This window comes from Canis lupus, chromosome 18, assembly GCF_011100685.1.
Source record: "Canis lupus familiaris isolate Mischka breed German Shepherd chromosome 18, alternate assembly UU_Cfam_GSD_1.0, whole genome shotgun sequence".
NCBI lineage: Eukaryota > Metazoa > Chordata > Mammalia > Carnivora > Canidae > Canis > Canis lupus.
Window position 1 is genome coordinate 32,891,332 of NC_049239.1, and position 26,366 is coordinate 32,917,697.

Below are 26,366 nucleotides of genomic sequence, written 5' to 3' on the forward strand. Positions count from 1 at the left end.
CTTCCATTTGCCCTGATTAAGAAAGGGGAGCGGGGCCACCTGCACGCGTGGGATAATTATGTGGCAATTTAAAGCCGCTTCTGGAGACTACTCTGTGTCAAGAGAAGACGCCCATGATCTAAGGGAGGGAAGCAGTTTCTAGCACAGGACATTATATGTTACCCGTTTGGGGAAGACCATGTGTACACACGTGTCGGTATCTGTGCGTGGACGTGGATGTCCATTGAAACATTGAGGCAACTTGGAGGACGGACAGCAAAATATTAGCGTTATTCCTGAATATTGTTTATGCCTCCTTTCATGATTTTATCTTTGAAGCTTTCATAAGAAATCTTTTTTTAATATTTTATTTAAATTCAATTTGCCGACATGTCGTCTAACACCCAGCGCTCATCCCATCAAATGCCCTCCTTTACCCAGTCACCCCATCCCCCCCGCCCTCCTCCCATTCAGAAATCTTTTATGTGAAAATGTGTAGTGTTTCATTAAAGAAAAAAAAAAAAGATATTTTATCTGGTAGAAAAGCTCAGGACAAATGAATGTGCATGGTGCCCAGAGCTCTGTGAGGTCAATTTTGTCATGGGCGTGTGCTTGACAGTTCGGTGCCTCAGTTTATCCCAGGGTGGTGCTCTGTGAGTTCTTGGTGGTTCTTTTCCTGGGAAGCATTGACTGGACGAAATGCCGTGGTAGCTTTTATAAGGCTTTGTTCTCAAATGCGCAAGACAAAGTAGAAGGTGCTCACCTCCAGTAGCTGGTCCAGCTGGGGGTTGTCCTGGCCTGTGGCCCCCTGAGCAGCACGTTTGCTCTCCCACAATCCTACCGGCCTCCCTTCCTCCCAGAATTAATTCCCTAGAAATGCTTTGACATTTCTCTGCCCTTCTGCTCCTGCTTAGTGCTTTTGCTCGTTTTCCTCACTGGTAAAGTGAATAAGTAGGGCCACATCCTTTGAACTTAAAATGCACTACCCATCTCACTGGCTCGTGTTGAAGACTGAAGTGCACGAACAATATAAAAGCAGTTCGTTACACAAATGCTAACGGGCTTTAGTATACGCACATGACGGCTTTCAGTAGCTTTGCTGTCAGGGCTTCTCCTGATGCTAGTTTCTGGAACTGGCCGTTAGTGCCATATTGAAACTGCCTGACATCTGTACAGCTACAGCCAAATGACCCATACGCCCTTTCTGCAAAGATGATTCTCATAAATGGAGAAAGAGAAGTTAGGAGATTGCTTTTATCCACTTCGTGCATGTTAAAATCTCTTCAGCTGGTCAACTTTAAATATTTCTTATAGAACATTTCACTTATCTCTCTCTCTTTTTTTTTTTATAAATTTTATTTATTTATGATAGTCACACAGAGAGAGAGAGAGAGGCAGAGACACAGGCAGAGGGAGAAGCAGGCTCCATGCAGGGAGCCCGACGCGGGATTCGATCCTGGGTCTTCAGGATCGCGCCCTGGGCCAAAGGCAGGCGCCAAACTGCTGCGCCACCCAGGGATCCCCATATCTCTTGATTTCTTACACATGCATTTTGGGAGCACCCTCTTGTCTCTGTTAGAGCCGGGGAGAAAGAAGGGTGGTGGACTTGCTAGGCCAGAGGGGACAGGCTCGAGTCACAAAACCATTAAAACCATTGCTTCCTCTGGCACTTCCACAGATTTCTGCCTGTGATTTTATCTGACCCCCCAGACCCTGTGAGTCCTGTGGATTTGGCACTCGTGTTCCTTCATGATGATCCATTTGTCCTCAACATCCTAAATTTTCCTTATCACAGTTGGTGATTGTAAATTTGCAGGGCCCATTTGCCCTAAGCCTCCTCTTCTAGGAAACCGTGATTTCCATGAGGCTGAGGATGTTGTCTGTTTTCCTCTCCCTCATATCTCAGCACCCAGCCTCCTACCAGGATGCAGTGGACACTGGTAAATATTTGTGCAATGAAAGAATGCTTTTTTTCAGTTCACCCATACACGTGGCACTGTGCTCAGTGGCAAAACTCAGTGGTTAAATGACTTGCTGTGAGTCAGCCTTTTTTTTTTGGAGAAGATGCAATATGTTAGTTTCCAATAGATGCTGTAACAAATCACCACAGGCTTATTAGTCACTTAAAACAGCACACATTTATTCCTTACAGTGCTGGAGGTCAGAAATTTGAAATGAGTCTTTCGAGGCTAAAATCGAGGTATCATTAGGCCTGCACTCCTTCAGGAGGCTCTGGGAGAGAATGTTTCCTTGCCTTGTCTGGCTTCTAGAGGCTGCCTGCGTTCCTTGGCTCGTGGTCCCTTCCTCCATCTTCAGAGCGCATCAGTCCAGTCTCTACTTGTGCTGTCACATCTCCTTTTCTGACTCTGAGGGTCCTATCTCCCTCTTACGAGGGTCCTTGCAATGACATTGGGCCCACCTGGATGACCCAGTATAGCTTTTCCCATCTCAAGATGGGAAGATCCTTAAATTGGTTACATCTCTGAAATCCCTTTTGCCATGTAAGGCAACATTTTCATAGTTTGGGGGGTTAGGATGTGTGTGTCTTTGGGAGGGCCATTATTCTGCATGCCACGCACAGAATCCTTGAAAAGGAGCCAGTTGGCTCAACTGGAAGACAGAACAGGCTTCCAGGGATGATTCCTCTTGGCTAAGATGATACAGTGCCCTGGACTTTACCTATAAAACTAATATAATGGCCTTGGGAGGGCAGAGATGAACTTGGTCACTGAAGCTAAAAGAAATGCCAATGAAAGCATTTTAGGGAATTAATTCCTGAGTAAAAAGGAAGCCCAGAATATTCCATGGCTGGGCCACAGGTGAACACACCTGCTGCTTAGTGGGAAATAGGCTTCACTCTCTGTTGGAGTAGAGCAGACCTTCCCTGGCCTTCTACATTTAATTATAAAGTCTTATAAAAGTTGCGAATTACTTTTACCCTCTCATTGCCCTCCCAGGAGTTTAATGTTTATACATTCTTAGAAAACCTAGAATGATGTAGTGCTTGCCCTAAGGTCAACAGAGGGAGGGGATAAGACATGAACCACACACCACAGGATTCTTTGTTCTTTTGGGAATAGAGAACACACAGAGCTGGACAAGATGCAGGCTGGAGACATAGGATTTGGACCCAAGGCAGGCAACCTGGACCCATTGTTCCAGGTACTTCTCTACAGATGGAAAGTGCCCCAGCTCTGATATTAGCCAATTATGGGGTGAAGCCAGCTCCCTTGGCTTATAGCTCCAAGCTGGACCTACTGGATGGAAATATTTGACTGTTGAAGAGAAGCTAGCTCTTCAACAGTCATTTGGTGGATGGATGAAGGTGGATTCATTCAACAAACATTTATGGAGCGCCTGTTGTGTGCCGGGCCCTTCCCTACAGCCGTGAACAGTTAGATTTGGTTCCTACTAGCTTATGGTCCAGAAAGGGACACAGACAATAAGCAAGTAAGTGGAAATATGGAAAAGGAGTATAAAATGAGTAGGGCTATGCAAGGGGACAACTTGGTTGCTGTGGTAGAGAGTACCATGGAGGGGTGGGTGGAGGGTAGGTACTTTGGGTAAGAAAGTCAGTGAGGACCTCTCTGAGCAGGTGTCATTTACAGTAAGGGATAAAGATTGAAACAGAGGCAGTGGGAAAAGCAAATGTGAAGGCCCTGAGGTGGGCAAGAGCTTGGTGGTTTTGTTTGTTTGTTTTTAAGATTTTATTTATTTATTCATGGGAGACACAGGCAGAGGGGGAAGCAGGCTCCTGCAGGGAACCCGATGTGGGACTTGATCCCAGGACCCCAGGATAACACCCTGAGCTGAAGGCAGATGCTCAACCACTGAGCCACCCAGGTGCCCCAACAGGAACATTTTAAGTAAGAAACTGATATGCTGTGCATTTAAAAAATAAGATCCTTGAGAAATGTGGGTGTTCCATGTTCTTTTCCTTTTGAAGCTGCTCGTTAGTTATTGGATGCTCATTACATACTGGGCATGGTGCTAAGCTCCTCATATGCATGATCTGATTTAGTACTTTAAGGGGGCCTCTGAGTTGGAGAATGTGTACTCATTTTACTGGATGGTAAACTGAGGCCAAGTGAGTAAAGTAACTCGGCCAAGGTCTTACCCTCTGTATGTAGCGGAAGTGACATTCCAAACCCAGGTCTGTCTGACTCCAATGCTGAGCCTCTAAGCATTTTGTTTTCTTCATGTTAAAAAAATGGTGGCAAAACCTATGTAACGTGAAATTTGCCATATTAACCGTTTAAAATATACAGTTCAGTGTCATTAATTACATTCCCAGTGTTGGGAAGCGTTACCTCTATTTCCAAAACTTTTTCAAGACAATCTTTGTCCTTTGGTCACTGGCTTCTTTCACTTAGCATAGCACTTGGCATGTTTTCATGGCTCATCCATACCACAGTGTGCAGCGCCATCTCCTTCCTTGTCATGGCTGAGTAATACTCCACGCTCGGAGTGACATTGTATTGTGGGCTACATTTTGTTTACTTACTCATCTCTTCATGGACACTTGGATTCTTTTCCACCTTTTGGCTGTTAGGAATAATGCTGCAGTGAACATTGGCCTACAAGGATCTGTTTGAATCCCAGTTTTTTATTTTGGGGGTATAAATGTAGGAGTGGAATTCCTGGGACGTATGATATTTCTATGTTTGCTTTCTGTTTAGGGAGTAAAGATTTATTTATTTATTCATTTATTCATTCATTTATTTATTTATTTATTTATTTATTTATTTATTTATTTATTTTAATGAGAGAGAGAGAGAGAGAGAGTGCGTGCGCACGCACACACATGTGCCTACTTGCAAGTGGTAGAAGGGACAAGGGTGAGGGAGAGAGAGAATCCTCAAGGATACTCCCTGCTGTGTGGAGCCCAAAGCGGGCCTTGATCTCACAACCGTGAGATGATGACTTGAGTTGAAACCAATAGCTGGGTGTTAACAGACAGAGCCACCCAGGCGTCCCTATGTTTACCTTTGAGGGAACCGCTGCACTGGTTTCCATGGTACCCGCACCACTTTCCATTCCCACCAGCAATACATGAGGGTTCCAGTTGCTCTACGTCTTTGTCAACTCTTGTTATTTTCCTCTTTTTATAGCCATCCTCGTATTGTGATGTGTATCTCTTCATGGTTTTGGTTTGCATTTCCCCAATGATGTATGAGGTCAACCATCTTCTTATGAGCTTATTGGCCATTTGTTCATCTTCTTTGGAGAAATGTCTATTCGTGCTACTTGCCTGCTTAAAAACTGGGGTGGTTTTGTCCTTTCGTGGTTGAGTTGTAGGAGTTCTTTATGTATTTTTGAAATTAAACCCTTATCAAATACTTAATTTGCAAAACTTTTCTTCCATTTTGTAGGCTGTCTCACTTCCTTGACAATGTCCTTCGCTGCACAACATTTTTTAATTGTCCAACTTATCTGATTTTCATGTGTGAATGTCATTTCTAAGGATTGACTGCCAAATAGGATGAAAATTTACCCTTGTGTTTTCCCTGGCTCTCTCTCACTTTTGATCAGGAAGTTCTCTTATACATTTTAGAAGTGATTCACGTCATCCAGCTGCCACCAGAAACCTGGGAAGCTCAGCTAAGTTGGTCCTGGTATCTGTCCTAGAGGGGCCCGTGGAGTTGTGGGGGAAACAAAACTTTAGTAGTGACACTATCATAGTAATCTCTCCCCATCATCCCCAAATGCCAGCGTGAGGATCTTTGCTCGTCTGCCAAAGTTTGTGGGAAAAGAATTAAGAACATTTTTCATAGAGGTAAATTTATTCCACTTAAGGAACTTATTGTGGAAGTGGTTCCTTTCTGGGATGCTAGAATGTTCTTGTGACCGGAGACTGATGGGAGATGATGGTAGTTTCTCTAGATGGTTCTACCTGGCAGATTAAGGATGATTAACTCAGTGTCAGGCTTCCAAATTTAGGGGAGGAAAATAGCTAAACTGTGAAATTGGAGAGGTTAGAAGCCACCACAGATGCTAGTGTGGGCTTATGTGGGCCTGCAAAGCATGTTGGGGGATCCCTGCCCAGGGTTTCAAGGGAAGGCTTCACAGAGGAGCCAGATTCACTTTCTCCCTCAAATACCTGACCTATTTCTTCTTCAATCATCGTCTTTGTGCAAAACTTTTAGACATGGAGAGTGGGGAAGAAAGAGAAAAATCAAAGCTCAGTCTGTTTCTTGGGTTGGGTTCCTCTGGGCAGCCTCCGACTGATTCCTCTTATAGATTTTTACCAGATGGTTTTTCTTTTTCATTTACTTAAGGTATGTTTTTAAAAAGAAAGAAAGACAGAAGTCCTACCCAGAAAGGAATACTTTTTTTTTTTTTTTTCTCATGGGAAAGAACGTTCAGTTGTATTTGGGGACTGAATGAAGTTCTGCCAATGAGTTCACCCTGGTAAAGCACTGAAATTCTCCCAAACATACTAATTAAGATACTTTGTGTCTTTTCGGTTGGTTTTAGCTTTGAAGATACGACAAAGATGGCATGCTGCAAAATCGAGGAGCCAAGTTTGGAGGAAATGACATGGTCTCTGTATGGCAATTAGCCTTGAACTTGAATGGCCTAGTCTAGAGGGTGGTCTCCAAACTGTTTCTGATGGCCCAAGCGCCTGGGCTGTGCTGTACGGTTGTTCAGCTGAACGATTCCTCCTGGAGTTGTGCAGTGCACAACCTATGAAGCTGTAAGCAGCCGCCTGATAGACCCCAGCAAAAATAGAAATGAGCATAGACACTCAAGAAATGTATGCTTGTTTATAAATTATTTATGTGTAGATTCACTTAGGTTATATATGGATAAAACATGAGTTCTTTTTTTTTTTAATTTAAAAAACAAAACTGAGTAATAGCTTTATTAGAGTTTCATCTGTGCTTTAGTGGATGGTTTCGAACACCCTTCATGTTGGGCCACCTGCTTTGTTGACACCAGCCTAGGAAGAGTTACACGGCCTCCTCTATCGTTGAGGCGGGGTGACGCATTCGTAGGGCAACGTTGCTATGTAGCAGTGGAGTCCTTACGGGTCTTCCTTCCAGAAGCCCTGTCCTCAGCTGCTGATTCCTATTCCAGAGTACACGGTCATTAATGAAGCCTGTCCTGGGGCCGAGTGGAATATCATGTGCCGGGAGTGCTGTGAATACGATCAGATTGAATGTGTCTGCCCTGGAAAGAAGGAAGTGGTGGGTTACACCATCCCGTGCTGCAGGAATGAGGAGAATGAGTGTGACTCCTGCCTCATTCACCCAGGTGAGTGTGCAGGGGGCGGGCTCGGGCTGCCTTCATGTTTTCCGAGGTCGGGAAGGGGAAGGCACATATCAGAGGCTGTGATGATGCCATGATATTAAAAGGGGCATAATTCTCCTTGTCCTAATAACTTTAGGCAAACGAAGGGAAGACCTAGGGCCCTTTTCGCCACTAACCTAATAAAGCTGCGAATTCATCCCCTCATTCACCTATTTTACAAAAGACTCAGCAGCTCTTATAGGCCATGTCAGATACTGGCAATACAGTGATTAAAAAAAAAAAAAGAAAAAAGAAAAAAAAAGGACACATTCCTGCATTCCCAGAGCTTGCAGCCTGGCAGGGGAGATGGAAAAGGAAAAAGGTAGCTGCAGTACGGTGTGCTGAGTGCTGCAATAGAGAAGCACAAGGTACCTTGGCAGCGTGGACGGTGATGCGGGCAGTGGAGACTCAATTGGAGGAGGTGGTGTGTGTGCCGGAGATGGAGGCAGCGAACTGAACAGGGTGGATGAGATTTGGTAGAGAGGTCAAGCCACAGAGGAGAACATGTGCCAAGGCCCTGTGGGGAGACAAAGCATGGGGTTTTGGGAATTGCAAGTTCTTTGGTCTGGCTTAAGAAGGGGTGTGTGTGTGATGAGAAACATGGAGAGTGGTGAACAAAGAGACAGAGAAAAGATTATTAGAATTGAGAGGGAGAGGACAGGGGTCAGACCCTGGAAGGCTTTGCAAGCCGTGCGATGACTTCAGGCTAAATCCTGAAGATACTTTAGCAACATCAGAGATCTTTGAGTAAAGACACGAAAGCTATTTTCTCTTTGGCGGCAGTATGGAGAAAGTATTGGAGGAGGGGACAGGGACCTTAATGAATGTAGAAGCCCTGTGGATGGGGAGAGGTGGAGGGATCTTTGCATATCCAAAGATATGCAAGAGAGTAAAACTGACCACAACTTGGGATTGGCCGCACCTGGGGAAGGGAAGGGAAGGGCAGAGCTGAAGTCGAGGAAGATGCTCTGGCTGAGTTGGACCTTTACGGGGTGGTCCCAATAGTAGGAGAGCATCTGAGTCTGGCCACAGCCTGCATTCGCTTGCCTTCCATCCCCACCATCCAGGGACGGTGATTGTCCTCTTCACTGAAGTGCCCATCTGCCCGGAGGCCCGTGTGGACACTGAGCCCCCAGACTGAAGATGATCCCAGTGTGATTAGCAAGTCCTTGAACAATTTTTCTCGGTGCTCTCCTATCTGCTACCTTGCATGTCTGACTTTTCCCAGGGGAGTCTTAACCTTTTCCTTTTCAGGCCAGATCAAAAGGAGGACATAGGGAGTTCCCGCACGTTTCCTTAGGCGGAAGACCAAAAGGATGTTGAAAGCATATTTGGGGAATTTCATTTCTGCTGTTCCCCTCCTTTTATAAACATACAGGATGATGCACAGAGCTGCCAGGAACTTCCTTTTCTAGGAAGCTATAGAAGTGGAAAGAAAAAGGGGCTGGAGTAAACAAAAGATACTTTTAGACCATCTTCCTTCTTAGAAGACAGCAATGCTGAATTTTAAAATTGGAATGACCTCAGTGTAGCCTTTGTACATTTGATTTAGAAAAGAAACCCACTGCCCCAATTCCCTGATGGTGAGTGTGCTTCGCAGGTGAAATAGTTGAGTAATGCCTCCAAATTTTCTAAGGACATTTTGAGAGCTAAACCAGGATCTCCCAACTAGGGGTCCTTGGCAGTTGTATTGAAGTCTTTGAACGATTTTCAGTATTTTTGAAAGCCTAGTGGTCACTGTTGGGGTGACGGGGTGGGGCTTTGGTTTTATGATACAATAAGAGAATTTCATAGGTGGTGCTTTGTGCTTCTTATTGCATTGTACAGACAGTAGTTAACACCTGCCTCAATGCACCTGACATCTTGGTACGTCACCCAGGAGGTGCCCGATATCACCCTCTTGAGTGATGCTGGGAATGATCTTTGGATCTAAGGAGTGAAGAGCTGGTTACCCAGAAAGGGAAGGCAACATAAAAGCTTTTTTTTTTCTTTTTCCAGTTTTCAAAATAGTGAGTTAATACCTTGGCAGTCCCTGTTGATGATCAAAGAGGGGTGTGTGTGTGTATGTGTGTGTGATTATGAACTTAGGTACTTTAATTTATGTGTTTTAATCCATTGCAATCACGATTCATTTTAATACATGTGTCCCCCTCTCTTAGGGCACTGGGGACCCCCCTGTGTCCTGTGTTCTTCTGATAAGACCACACTAGTGTTTGGAAACTTCCTTCACTTCTTACGTGACAAGATGTTTCAGGCTCTTCTTGTGTATTTTCTGCCCTAGATCTGTGATCAGAGACATTTCTCCAAGGAAGTCTGGTCTGAGGCCACACTCTGAGCTCCTCACGTGTTCCTTGTTACTGAACTGTCATCATTTTACTAGGCTATTATTTATTTATTTAAAGTGGATGGGGCTAGGAAATTGGTATTTTTAAAAAAAAAGAAAAAAAAGAGTTTATGCTGATACTCAAGTTCAAATGTAATATTCCATGGTTGTTTAATTAACCCTGTTGATTTTATATTTGTATGTCTTTTCTGTCATGGTGGAAAGCTTATTTCCTAATAATATTAACCTGATTACTTATTGCTTTAGCTTACAGAATAATAAAATTGTGCAAAATAGCAATAGCACTGTTTTTGTTTGCAATAGCACTATTAATAATCACAAGACCACTGATGACTATGGTTTTTATTGACCTCAGAATATATCCTACTAAATATGTATAGTCAAAATTTTATGTTTTAAAGCCAATTGATATTGTTCTTTTGTCTGTGGTGTTATACCACCTACTTGATATATAGACAGGTTTATTATTTCTATTTTCTATATTTGACAATATAAGCAAATGTATGTTTGTATACACGTTTATATATCTTCCCCCCTTCTTGCACAAAAGATAGCCTGCAATAAACACTGCTAACTATCTTGCTTTTTTCTCTTACCAATATCTGCTGGAGATCACTCACTGACAGTGTAAAGCCATCTTTTTTCATTTATTTTTACAGTTGCATATAACTGCATTGTGTGGATTGCTATAGTTTATGAGTATTTGGGTTGTTTCCAGCCTTTTGCTCTTATAAATAATACTACAGTGAATAGCCTTAGGCATACATCATTTAGTATTTTTGCAGTGTTCTTTGGGGTAGGTCCCTGGAAGAGAGATTGCTGAGTCAAAGAGAGGTGCGTAAGTCATATTGCCAACCTTTGCATTGTCCCCCTTGCACTTGGCATTCACAGCAGCCGGGTATGAGGGCGCTGTTTTCCCAAAGCCTTGCAACACAAATCATTGTAGATTTTTGCCAATCTCAAAGGTGAGAAATGGAATCTCAGCCTGGTTTTAAAATTTCTATTATTTCTCTCATGGTAGATGACCAGTGGTTGCAGGCAGATCAACATCCAGGAGCACGGTGGTGGGGATGCCAGTAGTGACATCCAGTAGTGTCCAGCAGTACTGAGGCCCTCTCTGGACCAAGTCTGCTGTGTACTTTCATGTGGTTCTAGGCTATGTAGCTCTGAACTCGGTCCTCTGGGTTTTATGGCAGTGCTATGAGCTCCTTAGTGTCTTTTCATGATAGCCTTGTTCATCTTCATCACCTGGCTGGTTTTTGTGGCTTGTACCTAAAGGCCTTGAAGTTACCATGCTGCGAGGGAGAGTTGGCAGGGTCCCTGGGAGCAGACTCTGAGTCCGTTTGCCCCCTAGTGGCACAGCCGATAGAGAACCAAAGAGGGGAAAGTGGCAGATGGGTGAAGATGGCCTTTGGAAAGCACAGTGATGATGCCACTGGGACCCATCCATGATCTACTGGAATTTGATGAATCATATTAGCAGCTCTTCTCTGGTGGGAGGAAGCACTGGAACAGGGGAGCCACTTTAAGGTGGTGTGCAAAGAGAGGACGCCAAGCCTCTGTCCTACAAAAACCACATGTACGTACACTGTGTGTATACGTTACAGACCGAGGAAAACTGAATTTCAGCCAAAATCAAGGATGTGTGCTATCAGCTCCAGGAAGCGCTGGTTATCTCCAACGGCTGAGAAGCCTGGATTAGCAGTTCATCCGTCCATCCCTATGTCCATTTGTTTATTCACTCAAATAGTATTTCTTGAAAACTTGCTATGTTACAGATATTATAGTAAGTGCTGGGGATATATTGTTGAACAAGATGCAGTTCCTGACTTCAGTCTATTAGAGGAAAACAGATAATAGGCAGTTAAAATTGAGCAGGATATAGGCAATGGTAGGGATAAGCCAATTGGAGGTGTGGGAATGCAGAATAAGACTTACAGTTCATATTCGGGGTATCCATACTATGTGCCAGGCCCTTTATATGTGTTAATTTACTTTTTAAAACAACCCTGAGAGGCAGGTACATTTTTTAACCCTTGTTTTACAGATGATGACATTGGGGCACAGAGGAAGGAAACACAGCTGGACGATGGCAGAGCCAGATCTTAGCTCTCTGCTGTGATAAATGGGATTGGGTTATCTCTGTCTCCCATCACTATCCCCCGCCCCTCAAGAGATCATGTTATAAAAATGAACCTTACCTGGGGAGCTGCTCAACCCTCTCTGGTGTGGCCTGCTGGTGGGAGCAGCCTGGCACCTTCCAGGGTGGGCCCTTTATTAGGCATTAATATTGTTTCCACGGGCATACTTTGGCTATAGAAATATATGACATGGAAAATATGTTATATTCGAGACAGGTAGATACTTACTATCTACTGTGAACTGAAATAAATTACAAAAACAGAAGGTACAGAATATAACATAAGCCTAATTTATTTTTTTAAATGTGTTTTTCTCTATACACAGAGACAGCGTGTTACGAGGAGTTGTTCCCTGGTGATGGACCTTTCAGTGTTTTTAATTTAATTCTCTTTGCTTGTCTGAATTTTCTAAATATTCCATGATAAGCACATGGAGCATCAACCACTGTCTGGGAATATGGTTCAGACCACCCTCCTAGATTCCTCGCTGCAAATTCGGCTGACTCTGGTATTTTCCCAGGAATGAGCATTTTTTTCCCCAAGGGCTCTGGCTCCTTTCTCAGTGCGAGGCCCTCGGTGGAGGCGAGGCCCTGAGCAGGTCCCGTTCCTCTCACATGCCGCCCATCAGAACCTGCAGGTGCATAATCGAATGCCTTTCTGCTGGGACATGTTTCAGGTTGTACCATCTTTGAAAACTGCAAGACCTGCCGGAACGGCTCATGGGGAGGCACCCTGGACGACTTCTACGTGAAGGGGGTCTACTGCGCAGAGTGCCGGGCGGGCTGGTACGGAGGAGACTGCATGCGTGAGTAACCCCGAGGCGGCTGCCCCTCGGTGCATGCTGCTTTGAACACTCAGCTTGCAGCAGACTAAGGTTTATCTGGTTGGGATCTGAGTGCTGGAAAGCTTTGGCCAGAGGGCTTTCTAGGTAAGACCATAAGAAAACAAAGACTATTTCCATCTGCTGGGTGTGGATCGTGGACATCTGTTTGGAATTGGTGTCGGGAGGTTTATATCTGCTCTTAAATCTTCTCTTTTCTCCTAAGTGAAGCCAAGACTTTCTGCACCCAGAATGCCTCGTGTCCATTCCAGAAGCAGTTGTGTGTTAGCAGGGTCAGCAACCAGTGAATAAGTCTTCAGCTATGCTAAGTTCTGTAGTGGGTTTTAAATGTGAATTTCTATTGGTAAATTTCTTGGTTCCTGAGTTAAATTCCTGGATCCCACATCAAATCGTCAGCATGCCACTTATTCCAGGAAAGGGAGTCTTTCCGGGTTCTCCTTCATCTCTAAGAATTACTTAATCTTTATTAGGGATCCCCTCTGAGTTTCAGTAATCCTTTGAAAATGGAGTGGAAATCTAATGTCTCAGTTTAAAGCTCCCCTCTGCAGTGCCCTGACGGTGAATATCCCTCTGAGAGTCTGGATCTGGAGCAATATACAAACTGTTATTTTGTTGGGCCTATGTTACGTGCTCCCTATTTGAATCAGAAGGATGGGCTGACAGGCTGAGCAATTTTCCTCTTATGATGATATTCCCAGTTTGCAGAGAGGGAGGACGGAGTGCTATTGGTATTCTTTGCCTGATCCAACCTGTAGCAAAATGTCACGAGTTTTGAGAGTCTCAGGTGAAGGATGAGCTGTGTGATCTGCCGCTGAGGACCCCAGCTCTATCTGGAAGGGGTATATTGGTATTTTCGGATGAACCTGGGAGTTAAATTATCGTATAAGATACAGATAATTTTTAAAAGTGCTGGTCTTGATTGCACATCTAGAACTTCAATGTCATTTTTAGATGGGTTCTAGAAAACTTAATTTGGTTGTTGGTAGGTGATCTTCTAGGTAGTTTATCTGTGGGATTTAATCCAGGTCTTCCTTTGGCAGCTGTTCCCGGAAGACGGTGTAGCATAATGATCAAGAGTACAAGCCCTGGAATGACGCAGACCTGGGTTTAATAATTTTGCTGGTTACTGGTATTGTGGTCTTGGCCGAGTCATTCAACCTGGCTAAGCTTTGTTTCCTTTTCTTTACAGTAGGAGTAAAGCTATCTCATAGGGTTGTGTGAAGAATTCGGTGAGATAATGTGTGTGAAGCACTTAATGCTTTGTCTGGCATATAGTAGAAGCTCAAAACTATCTTGAGAAATATTTGCATATTAAATATTGCATATTAAATATTAAATATTTGCATATTGAATGCAATAAATATGTCATTATTATTCTATATGCTCCTTAATTGCCAAGCTGGTGGGTGGTCCAGAAATAAAACTACTTTCAGTAAAAGTTTAAGAAAGATGTAATTAGAGATACAATGCACAGTTTTTGATTTCACATTGACCTTTGCAGTATGGGAGATAACTTTGGGGTTTTCTCCCTTTTGGATATGGGAGGTTGTTCTTTTTATGTGTAAGGGAATGGAGAAGTGATATGTGATGGGGTGATGGGGTGGAGCCATCTGCTTTCATTGGCTCATGCATGACCTTTGAGGCAGAGAAAGTAGGTAAAGAGTTTAGGTTTATTCCAAGTGCACTGGAAGACAAGGAAAAGCTGTGAACTAAGGTATAGCTAAGTGCTCAGAGAAGGTAGAACGGCTAATCCTGGGGAGTCAGGGGTGGGAGAGATTTCAGACGGGAGGTGATGGTTGAGCTATGCTCATCTGTGGGTAAGACAGAAAGGTGCCTCAGTCTATGTGATTCTAGACCCCCTGTCCTTAACCACAGTACCATCCCATCTCCACTGACAAGGCCCCCTCCCACAGCTCTGTTTTCACTGAAAACTGGGAAGTGAAATCTCTGCTGAGGGCAGAGTGGACATATGGCTGCAGCTGGAGAGTGCCAAAGGTTTGAGACAGCCACAGGAGGGGTAAGGAAAGGCACCAGCTCATGATAAATTAAAGCTTGTCCAAGCAGGACTAAGGACCCCATGGAAGCTGGATTTCCTGTATAGGTGATGCCATCTGGACAGTTTAGACAAGGTCTTCTAGCAGCATGGGAGCAGAGGTGGATAAAACCAGTCATTTGGTGGATCCAAGAGTTGGCTAAGGCATGATTGTCTCAATTGGGGAGGACAGGAAACCAGAAGAGCCTGAAGAAAGGATAGAATTGGCAGTGTCTGTGAGATGGAAAAGCAGGCATAGTGATAATAAAGTAGTGGATCATGTAGATTGGAGGGATATTGTGGTCAGAAAACAGAATTTCCAAGTGGAAGCTTTCAGGAGTTGTGATAATGTATTCATCTTTATTAGTCATTTTTCTTCTTTGTAACAAACCATCTCAGAAGGACAAGTGTTTATTTTCCTTTATCATGGGTCTGTGGGTTGGCTGGGGTTCATCCAATTTCAGCTGAGTTGGCCTGGGTTGCTCTCTCGATTCAGAGCTTAGCCCAAAGGAGCAGCAGCTACTTGGGACATATTCTTCTCAGGGTGGGGTGCAAAAGCACTAGAGGCCTAGCCGAACAGCCAGGCACATTTAAGGCTTCTGCTCACATCATATCCATGAACTTTCCAAAAGAAGTCACATGGCCAAGCCCCAGATCAGTCGAGTAGGGAAGTATGCACCATCCCAAGGAGGAGGGGTACAAATATCCCCTCAACAGTACTCTGATTGCTCTGTGTGTAGGAGTTTATTTAGGGGAAAGGGCAGAGAAAGGGAAGAATATTTGCATGTAGGAGAGTGCTAAAGCAAGTAGTAACAAGACAGGAGGGTAATAGTAGCTCAAAGGAGTCCTGTACCTGTGCCTTTCCCAATAAGACCTACTGGTTGAGTCTTGGGTTTGGCCTCAGTGTAAAAGTTGGCTGTATACAGAGTCTGGCTGGTTGGATAGTGATGGTGTCCATGTGGAGAATCAAGGCTTTCTTGAGGATAGCAAAACTGGCTCAGGGCGACTGGTCATCATCCCTAGGAAAGAGGGCAGAGAGCATCATTCATTACTCTACCCATCCATTCAAAACATATTCCTTGAACGGATGCTCCTAGGTGCTGGACGGACAGTGATGGGCAAGAAGGATGTATTCCTGCAGTTCTGGAGCTTGCAATTTAGAGAGGAGAGACCAAAAAAAAAAAAAAATTGGAATGTGGTCAATGCTATGAAACAAACAGAAAAATGGTCAGATCCCTATCTCATTCTGTGTTGGTTCAGTTACGCTTGTTCGGTTTCATTATGCTTGTTCTGAAAGCTCCTCTGCACACACTGTGTGTTATTTGATCAGGCCATAAGCATTTATGGAGCATTTCTTATGGGTCGGTCACTAGGGAGAACAATGAGCCCCTCAGTGAGTTTCAATCCATCTATGGACACAGGGCTTGACCATAAGAAGACAACGACATGATGATATTAGGTTCTTATCACGGCCACCTCATACTGGCATTAAATACATGTGAGGGGAATTCAAAGGAAGAAATAATTCATTTCACTGTTTGCTGAATGCTTGCCTGGGGCTGGGCAGTATGCTTCCTGCCTCTATTAAGAGGGAGCCCAGCACTTGGTAGCCTGTTTCTGGCTGGGGCAGTGCAAGCATTTACCCAGTAGATGGCACCCAAGTGATCCTTTCAGGCTGTTGAATCCCCACCTTCTGTAGAGCCCTGGCATTTTTACTAGAGTGCCATAGAGGACCCAGGAAGGACAAGTGACAAGCAAATGCCAGAGAGGATCAGACTAGTTTTTATTTAGTTATAGAGCATTCAGGACTGAACAGATGTTATAACACCTTTGTTTATTCACTGTCCTTTACAATATTTCTTTTTTTTTTTTTTGACTATTTATTTATTCATGAGGGACACACACAGAGAGAGAGAGAGAGGCAGAGACACAGGCAGAGGGAGAAGCAGGCTTCCCACAGGGAACCCGATGTGGAACTCGATCCTTGATCCCATGAACCGAAGGCAGACGCTCAACCGCTCAGCCACCCAGGAGTCCCTCCTTTACAATACTTCTGATAATTAGTATTAACTGAACTTTTGATAGTCTTAGAACCCATTATATGATTGATTCATTTATAACCATTGACATTTTATATCAACCAAGATAAGAGCAGAAGGGCCTGAGGTCAAGGAGCCCAGGAGAGGATTTTATTCGTGTCCTCCTGCCTAGGAAAGATCGGTTTAGTAAGCTCGGAATATCCAGGCTATGGAAAGGAGCTGATTCTTTCTTCTTACTCTCAACCTTTTATTTTGAAAAATTTTATGTTTACAAAGAGTTGAAAGAATAGTACATTTGTATGCCTTTCACCCGGATCCACCAATCATCATTTTCTTACATCTGACTTTCTCTCTCTCTTACGGCACTATGAACTCATGAATTAAAAGGTTTTTCTACGTTTTGTAATGTTACCATTATTTTTCTTTCTGATGCTCAAATTGTCCCAGAATTAGCCAGTGAAGGCCCTTTAAGCCAGCTCTACAGCATCATTCTTTAGGTAATTCCTTTCTTTCCTTCTGCTTCCTACCCCCCAGCCCCAAATGTCTCAAGTTCACCTTGATTGTTTACGTCCAAGTCCTAGAACCAGCCATTTCTCTATGAATTCTGGTTCCTTTTGTGGGAATGGTTTTTAGGAATTATGATCTGGATGCTGGCTATGAGAAGCACTGATATTTAGAGTCAAAACTAAGGTTTCCTCCCAAAGTGGCTGGAAAGTTGGCTTCTTAAATGGAACCACTCCATTGAGCTTCAGAGTGGGGCTTATTCATCATGGCCTTTGGGCTGAGTGTTTCAGCACCAAATGAGATGAGCAATGAGAGGGTCTAAGAGTTACCCAAGATACCACACTTCTGGCTCACATTGTAATGACTCAGACTTTCAGGCTATGGAGAATCTAGGGGATGGAAGGTTAGCAAGTCAACCCAGAGAAGAGGATTTATGGGGAGAGATAATAGACCCTTAGTACATTTTATCTTCTTAGCCATATTTTAGATAGAGAAAAGGGACTGACCATGAGCCATGCCTAAAAATGTGGGGCTAGTATATGAGAGAGGAGGATGATTTGTGTAGGCCGGTCCTTGAACCATAATGGGAAATGATCAAGAGCAAATTTTAAAGAGAGAGAAAGGCCCACAAAGCTGTGTGTTACTGATATATGGAGCTGTCTTCCTAGGGAACCATAGAATCATCTGGGAGGAGTCACTGAAAACTGGCTCATTTTGTTGTGGACTTAGGTGCCTGTATACTTCCAGGAAAGGAACAATGCTCATTTGGATCCAAACTGGGAACTGTATTATGTGATGGTTAACCACTGGGTTTGGAACCAGTAGGATCTGGATTTGAACCTCTTATTCCCTCTGTGACTTTGGGCAAAGCTATTCAATCTTTGTAAGTCTCAGTTCCTGCAAGTACAAGATGAGATAATAAGAGTGGTCCTCTACAGATTTTTGTGAGGATTAAATGAAGTACTGACTGTAAATCCTTTAATAAGGAGCCTGGTTCATAGTAAATGCTCCATAAATGGTGACTGCTATTTTTATTACTACTAAACCAAAGCCATGAAGTGAGCTTTTTCTTTTTCTTTTTCTTGTTTGAGAAGAAAATCAATGTGAGTCCAGAGAGGAAAAATAATAAAGTAGAATTCCCTAGGGACAAGAAAATATATATTGGACATGAGGAGGTAATCTTCCCAGAAAAGAATTGTAATGGTAAATAACACTTTACATTTCATATAAAATTATTTGAACATTATATACATCAGATATATACATACTATATATATGTGGACACACATACACATATATATACACATACATATATATAAAATACTTTATATAGTTGAAGCTCTGACTGCAGGAAATGCATGTCCGAACCTTTGCAGAAGATTTTATGTTGTCAAAGAACTCATCCAACCATTGCTCAGTTTCCGGCTAAGGCGCAGAACATGAAAAAGACCCTCCTTTCTGCTCAAATAGGAAGAAATCACTTGATAAACCAAAGAAAATCGTTTCCTTTAAACCAGCAAGTATCTATGAACACAAAAGCTAAAAGAAGCTAAACTCCAGAAGAGTAAATCCTTCCTGTGTAAGCAGGTGGCACCTGCTCTGAGGCTGAGGGCAGGGCAGGTGAAGGGCGGGGCCTGCTGGAGAAGGAGGCGGGGCCAGCCAGGGAAGGAGGCGGGATTAACCAGATTTAGGATGAAACTGTGGGTGCCCTGGCTGAACTTCCATCTAAAAGAGACCCCAGAATGAGCACTGGGTATTATGCTTTATGTTGGCAAGTTGAACTCCAATTAAAAAAAAAATGAGACCCCAGAGCAAAGGCTCTCTCCCATGTATTCTCTTAAATGAAGTTGTGCTGAGCATGCAGAGGCTAGGGCAAGACTAGAAAGCAGAAGATCTTGAGATATTGGGACTTTTGTAGCTTCAAAAACTTGGTGATTTCAAAGCCTCAAAAGTTCATAGTTTCCCAGGCTTACAATTATGGAAGTGTAAGAAGATAGGTGGAGATTGCAGAGAATGTTGAAAATGAAAGATGGATTTTGTGAGGTTTCTGGTGCTTGAGTTTCAAGGCCCCTCTAGAAGAATCAGCTTCGGTCCTGCTTCATATTAGTGTAATTTCTGACTGGATCTAAATGATCAGTCTTCATCCTCCCTGCCTAATAGAGGAAAGGGTGTTACCAATCAAAAGAAAAAAAAAATATTTTTCTGTTGTGAAGAAGCAAGATAATATAATGTCTAGTCAAGAGGAAAAAAAGTCAATCAAAAGAGGTAGACAGTGCCCGATCAAATATTGATATTGGAATTTTCAGACAAGGAATTAAAAAAAAACTTTAAAATAGGGGTGCATGGCTAGCTCAGTTGGTAGAGCAAGTGACCCTTTATCTTAGGGTCATGAGTTTGAGCTCCACATTGGGCATAGAGCTTACTTAAAAAATAAAATAAAATAACTTTAAAATAAATAAACTAAAGTTCTACAGGAAAACGGTATAACAGAAGAAGAGAAATTTCAGGATAGATTTGGAAAGTGTTAAAAAGAACCAAATGGAAATTCTAGAACTGAAAACTATACTATCTGAAATCTTAAAATATTCATTGGAGGGGATTAACAGCCTACTGGTCACAATGGCAGAAAGGATCAGGGTACTTAAACACAGATTTTATAGAAATCAACCAAATTGAAGCACAGAGAAAAAAGACTGAAATCCTTCTTTCTGCAGAAATCAAAATTCTCTGAGCTACCCAAGCCCAGACCCTCTCTTTTGAGTCGGATTGGCTCAGTTATCTCTCTGATGTTTTTGTGAAGATTCTGATGATTTTGAGGAGGACAGACTTTTTGCAGTAAGGTGGTAGGTGCTGTTCTCACCGGCCAATTGTTTCAACTGAGTGGACAGACCCCTTGAGATAAAGAGGAGGGGCTTCAAAAATGGTTTGATTGGGCAGAGAGACATTTGATTTTATCTGGGACAGTCATTCAGTTAACAGTTAACTGAACACCTGCTCCGTGCATGTAAAGGTGTGAACAAGGCAGCCAAGGTCCCTGCTCTCACAGAACCGTCATGGGGGAGGCAAACCATTAAATAAACCATCACTATAAAGTATCAAATTAGTTGGGATGATAAGCCAAATCATAGGGTGAGCTCTGGAGTTATTCCTGGACATCTGACTGCTCCGGGTTCCGACCTAGCCTCTGATAAAGACCATCTCTTAGCCCTTCTTATGAACCACACATTGTTCTAAGTGCCTTCACATACTAAGTCACTGACCCTCATCAGAGCCATTTTATAGGTGAGGACACAGAGGCACAGAAGAGTTAAGTGACTTCTTTGCTGTCATGCAGATTGTAAGTAGCAGAGGGAAGGTGCCAGATCAGAAGCCAGGCCCCAGAGCCCAGTCTCTCATTCTGTCTCCCAAATCATCTCGTGATGTGGGAGGCGCTTCAAGTCTTCACTCCAAGTCCCTGTCTGGGGGCCTAGCAGGTCGTGGTAGAAAGAACCAAATCATGTGGGAAGTGTGAGCTCCCTTCCAGCTCCTGGCCTGGTACGTGGGTCATCCCCATGTCCTCACCCAGGCCTTTGTTCTGCCATCAGTGTCTGGGGCCTGTGTCTGATGGGTTGAGGGATGTAGCCAGTGCTGTAAGGAGGCCCTTCGGGGCCCTGGCGCAAGGGTCAGAACCTGGGACGGCCCCTGTGAGTCTTGTGCCAAAATAGTGCCTTGGGTCTAGACAAGACTCAAGAGAAATAACACTATTTGTTGCCATTTATTGAGCATTTTATGTGTCCAGTACTGTGCTAGGTGCTTTAAATAAATATTTCATTTAATGCTTACAACAAATAAGAAAACAACAACATGGTGGAAGGTGCTAGTGTTACTCTCATTTCCAGTGAGGAAGCCTGAGTCTAGAGAATCTGGAGAATTTGTCTGGGGTCACACAGCTAGTAGAAGGCTGAGCAGCAGTGTGGACCCAGCCTGGCTTCCTGGACTGCGCCTCAATCATTGTGAGTCCTGCCTCCGAGTCATCTCTGAAGTTGGGGGTTGGGGGTGGGGAGGAAATGCAATGTCTGTCTGAATGCTTGTTTTCTTTAGTCCTTCCCCCTACCACCCCCAAGAGGAAAGATTAAAAAAAAAAAAAAAAGCCCCAATGATGTCTCCGAAGCTTGTTGTGTCTGTCTCTTGCTCCTCCTTCCCCACCCCCCATGCTGGAGATAGCAAGACTTTTGTCTGAATGCTGGGGTGCTCATTTTTGTTGGGAACCCTCCAGCTCTCTTGCCAGTTTAGAAACTAATGGAGATTTCCCTTCGCCTCTGCAGAAGCAGGGTCTATCTAGGTGTCTCTCTTATTTTGGCTTGTAGCAACGGAGAAGGGTTGGGGCGGGAGGTTGGAGATGAGTCCAGGATTTCAGAGCCCAGTGTGGGGGACAGTCTGGCTTCGCTGGCAAACACCCCTACACACATACGCACACGCCCCACTTCCCCCGCAGCAAGACATTGTCAGGGAATCTGAGCACGTTTCTGGGCCCATTGCCTGCTCTGGTCTTTCAGACTCAGGACCACCTGCTTGGTTGGCCACCATCACTTCCTTGGCGGGGACACTCAGCTGTGTTCACTGTTCTGCCCTAGACAGAGAGGTGCACTTAGTCTGCCCTGCACCCAGACCCTCCAGCTCCCCAAGGAGAGGCAAGAGTGGAAAGGGAGCTGAAGGAGCCCCTTGATGTGGGAGGGGACTAGGGCTCCTTCCTCCCATTCTCAGTGCCTCATACCCTTCTCCCAAGCACATTTCTGAGAAGCGGCCTCTGTGTCTTGCTGGTTGGAACTTGTCCACCATCTTGGGGCCAATGTGTCCCTTCCCCCCCAGAATGAGGAGGAAAACCTCATCAAGGACTGAGATGTGGCGTGTGCTTTGGAATCCTGGCTACTCCTGAAGGACAGCCCCGGGCCTGCAGGAGCAAGTGGTCTAGCATCTCACACGGCGGGGGGCCGGTGCCTGGGTGGGGATGGTGGCCCTGACCTCTCCAGAGGCCCCATGAGATCCTGGGTCTGGCTAAGGCCTGAATGGTCCTGCCGAGGAGACCTGACTAGGGTGGGCCTCGGCCGCCCCCACCCCCACCTTGGACCTGAGGAGAGGCCCAGTTTCCCAGCTTCCATCCCCAACAGGGAAGCGGACTAGCAGCATTTCCTGCTGGTTCCAACTTGGGGTCCCTGCAGGAGGTTTACTGCGGGAGCTGGGATTTAACACCTTGCAGCCTGGGAAGCTGCCAGTCCCCAAAGGGTGGAGGCTGTGCAGGAAGACTTCTTTTTTTGTCTTTCACACCCAAAGATCACTTCCGTAGCCAGCAGATGGGCGGATGGGGGCGATGGCATGTGAGGTGTGCAGGAGGAAGGAACGTGCACTTCAGAAAATGGGGCTGGGGAGGGGGGTGCAGATCTTTCTTTCGGGGAGTGTATCTTTCGGGGAGTGAAAGGATCCTGCTGCTTCAGCACGGTGTGGGACAGGGGCAAGAGGCCCTCAAGACAATTGAATGTACCAGCCAGGACCCAGCACTGGTACCAGACAGATCCAAGTTCAAATCCCTGCTCTGCCACCCAGGAGCAACCGTTAACATTTCCTGGCGTCTCTGCTAAGGGCCTTCTGCCCATAATCTGATTCCAGCCTCACAAAATCATATGAAGTACGTGCCAGCTTTATTCTATTTGACTCAGGTTTCCTGCGGTTCTGAGAGAGGAAGAAACTTGCCCAAAGTCACATAGCCAGTGAAGATAACGCCGAGTCTCAAACCAAGGGCAGTGGGGCTCAGAAGTCTCTTCGTTCTTAACCTGTGCTTTACCGTTAAAAAGAGTCACTTACAGTCTTTTGCCCTCCCGGCCATCTGGCCTTGGGGAAGTCACCCCACTTCTTTACTTCCTTATTAAGTTTTCACCTCTGGGAAATGGGGAGATGAATGTCGTTCTCCTAGGTTTCTTATGGGTGTTAAATGAGAGGATGCTTGGAAGTCTTTCAGCCAGTGCCTAGCCTGTGATAATATTGTCATTCATTCATTCAACCACTATTTATTCAGCACCTGTTCCATGTCAGGTTCCATTCTAGGTGGACAAGCTAGAAGAGGGCCGTCCCAGCTCCACTAAAATGAGTAAGCAGATAAGCTAGCTAATTTCAATTAGTGATATGTGCTATGAAGAAAAGAAAAATAAAGTGAAGACAGTTACTATAGAGACATGACGGTCCGCTGTAGCTGCGTGGTCAAGGGAGGCCTCTTTGAAGAAGGGCCAGTTGAACTTAATTCCCAAAGAAAGGAGTTATGGGGCCCCATTCTTCCAGGCTAAGGGAACAGCAAGGGCAAGGCCCAGGGTTGGGAACAGAAAGGAGGCCGGTGTGGCTGGGACAGTGTGAGGAGGCTGGAGACTCATCCACCTGGGCAGATGGTGGTGGGTCTGGGCCTCGGTGAGGCAGGGCCATGGACGTCATAAGAAGGTGTTTGCGTAGAGGGAAACCTTTGGAGGGTTGAATCCAGAGTAATGTGATCTAGTTTATTTATTTAAGAGGTGGCTTTGGCTGCTGTGTGGAGAATCAAATATGAGGGGAATGATTGGAGAGGGAAAGAGGGTGGAGGCTGGGCAAGACAAGAACCCCCAGTGGAAAGTGGTGGATGACGCTTCCCACTGGTAGACCAGGACAGCAGCAATAGAAATCCAAATGAAGACAGGACTTGTACAACCAGCTGAGCAGTACTTTCCACAAAAGTAACAAGCCTCAGACCTCACAGCTTGTCAAAAGTGGAGTTTGAGCTCTTTTCCTAACCCTGTGGAAAGATCCTCACCTTCGTCTTGGTACGGAGCAGTATCCACTGATATTAACATTTTCCTTTCCTTTTTTTTTTTTTTTAAAGATTTTATTTATTCATTCATGAGAGATACACACACATAGAGAGAGAGGGGCAGAGACACAGGCAGAGGGAGAAGCAGGCTCCATGCAGGGAGCCCGATGTGGGACTCGATCCTGGGTTTCCAGGATCATGCCCTGGGCTGAGGGCAGGCGTTAAACCACTGAGCCACCCAGGGATCCCAACATTTTTCTTTTAAGCAATGAGAATTTATACTTTTGGGAGTTATTGATTATAACTGCATATCTAGACTTTATGAGGTCAAACTGGATTTCTGTAGAGAGCAGGGTTAGGTGAACTTTTTCTGTGAAGGAGCGGATAGTAAATATTTTCATTTTTGTGGGCCTTGCTGCCTCCTGTCAGAACCATTCAACTCTGCTATTATAACTGGAGAACAATCATATAAAATGCATTAAAAATGGGCATGGCTCTGTTCCAGTAAAACTTTATGTACAAAAACAGGCAGTGAGCCACGTTCAACCCATGGATTATAGTTTGACAACTCTAGTAGAAAGTATTATTTATTTATATGACCCAGATAATTTTTTTTCTCTAAAACCAACTCAAGGCATTTTCCCCAGACCATTTTGTAAAGGTAGGATGCATCTTACACACCTGTGCTTATCTTAATACTAGGAAACATGATGTAATTTAACAATAACTTCGTCCAGTGGTTTTCTTAGTGATTCTTTGGAGGTAACTCGGGGAAATGAAGGTGATAGTGAGGGTAGAGGGCTTTGGATCCCTGTACCCCACGCAGGAGAACTTCTTGGATATGTGTGTTTTTTTAATTGGTGGCTTTCAAAAGAAGTTTGTTTGGAAAAAAAAAAAAAACAAAGAGTTAGGGGCTAGGAAAAAAAAAAAGAAAAAAAGAAAGAAAACCAGTGAGTCCAAATGGTTAGAATCATGTCCCCCTGCTGGTGTCATGTGTTAGGGAAACATTTATTACGTAATTGCATATAGAACAAATAACACATAAATTTTCTAACTGGGTGTAAAAGGGTCAGGAAAGAGTTGCTTTAGGGTCCTATTTGTGGGGTAAAGGATGCAGATTTAGGCTCAGAAGAAGACCACAGTGTCTACTTTCAAAGTCTTTTGGGGTGGAGTCAGCAGGTTGGCATATGGCAGTCTTGCAGAGGCTTGGACTCCACCTTCAGACACAGGTTTGAATCTCTGCTCTAGTGGCCAAATTTTTCTTTAACCCTCTTGTTATACATTTTCCCAGCTGGAAAACTGGAATGATAGTACTTCCCTTTTCAAGCTGTGGGGTAGATTAAGTGAATTAACCTATGCAAATTGCCTAGCACATTGCCAGGTGCTTGAGAAAGTAATTTCCTTCCTCGTTCTGTTCTCAGGGATGTGGGTGAGCTCAAAGGCTTTGAGACCTTCTACCCTCTCTCTCCTGTTGACTCCAATTTCCATGCCCCAATCTTCTCCTCCCAGGATGTGGCCAGGTTCTGCGGGCCTCAAAGGGTCAGATTTTGTTGGAGAGCTACCCCCTAAACGCTCACTGCGAATGGACCATTCATGCCAAACCTGGCTTCATCATCCAGCTAAGGTAAGGGGCTGGGGTCAGAATTAGGGAGTTTGAGGTTATAAGGAAACACAGTAAGAAGGCTGAGGGCCCTGGATCCTAGTGACCTCAGGGTAACCATCAGCACTTTATTCTTAAAAGTAGGAAATGTGGGGCGCTGGGGTGGCACAGTTGGTTTAAATGTCTAACTCTTGATTTTAGCTCTGGTCTGATCTCAGGGTTATGAGCTCGAGCCCTGAGTTGGGCTCCCTGCTCAGCGTGGAGTCTGCTTGAGTTTCTCTCTCTCCCTCTCTCTCTGCCCCTCCCCTGCTTGCTCGCACATGCTTGTGTACTCTCTCTCTCTCAAATAAATGGATATATCTAAAAAAAAAATAAAAATAAAAAAATAAATGGATATATCTTAAAAAGAAAAACAAAACAAAACAAAACAAAAAAACAACCCCCAAACTAGAAAATGTATACTAGAGGCTTTTTTTAACCTCTTGGACTATTCCATGGGATAAAGCTGGTAAAACTACAGCCAATTACATGTTTGTTATTCACGGCCCTAGAATGGGGGGTTAGGGGGTTTAGGTTCTTTTGACCCAAGGATAATACCAACAGAGCAAAATATTGATAGCAATCTATCCATCCACAAATCTTTACCAAGTCTTCCTATTCATCCAGGACTGGGCTGGGTTCTATGGGAGGAAAGGGAAGAAATCAAAGTCACAGACCTAACCTTCAAGGCATTTATTCTCCACACTGGGGTTTCTGCTTATCAGCTCCTTTCACCGAAAACAACCACT

The 26,366-nt window shown here is 44.3% G+C and overlaps 1 protein-coding gene across 7 annotated transcripts in view; it reads left to right on the forward strand.

The window, feature by feature from the left end:
* Window positions 1-26,366, forward strand: part of PAMR1 (peptidase domain containing associated with muscle regeneration 1) — a 157,179-nt gene that overhangs the window by 97,378 nt on the left and 33,435 nt on the right. For 6 of the 7 annotated variants that reach the window (XM_038563030.1, XM_038563032.1, XM_038563029.1 and 3 more), the window contains 3 exons: window positions 7,060-7,236; window positions 12,434-12,562; window positions 25,488-25,602. In XM_038563030.1, the coding sequence (XP_038418958.1) occupies window positions 7,107-7,236; window positions 12,434-12,562; window positions 25,488-25,602 (374 nt within the window). In that variant the 5' untranslated portion in view covers window positions 7,060-7,106. Of the gene's footprint in view, window positions 1-6,538; window positions 6,677-7,059; window positions 7,237-12,433; window positions 12,563-25,487; window positions 25,603-26,366 lie in introns of those variants that run through there. The other variant, XM_038563033.1, reaches the window with a different exon arrangement.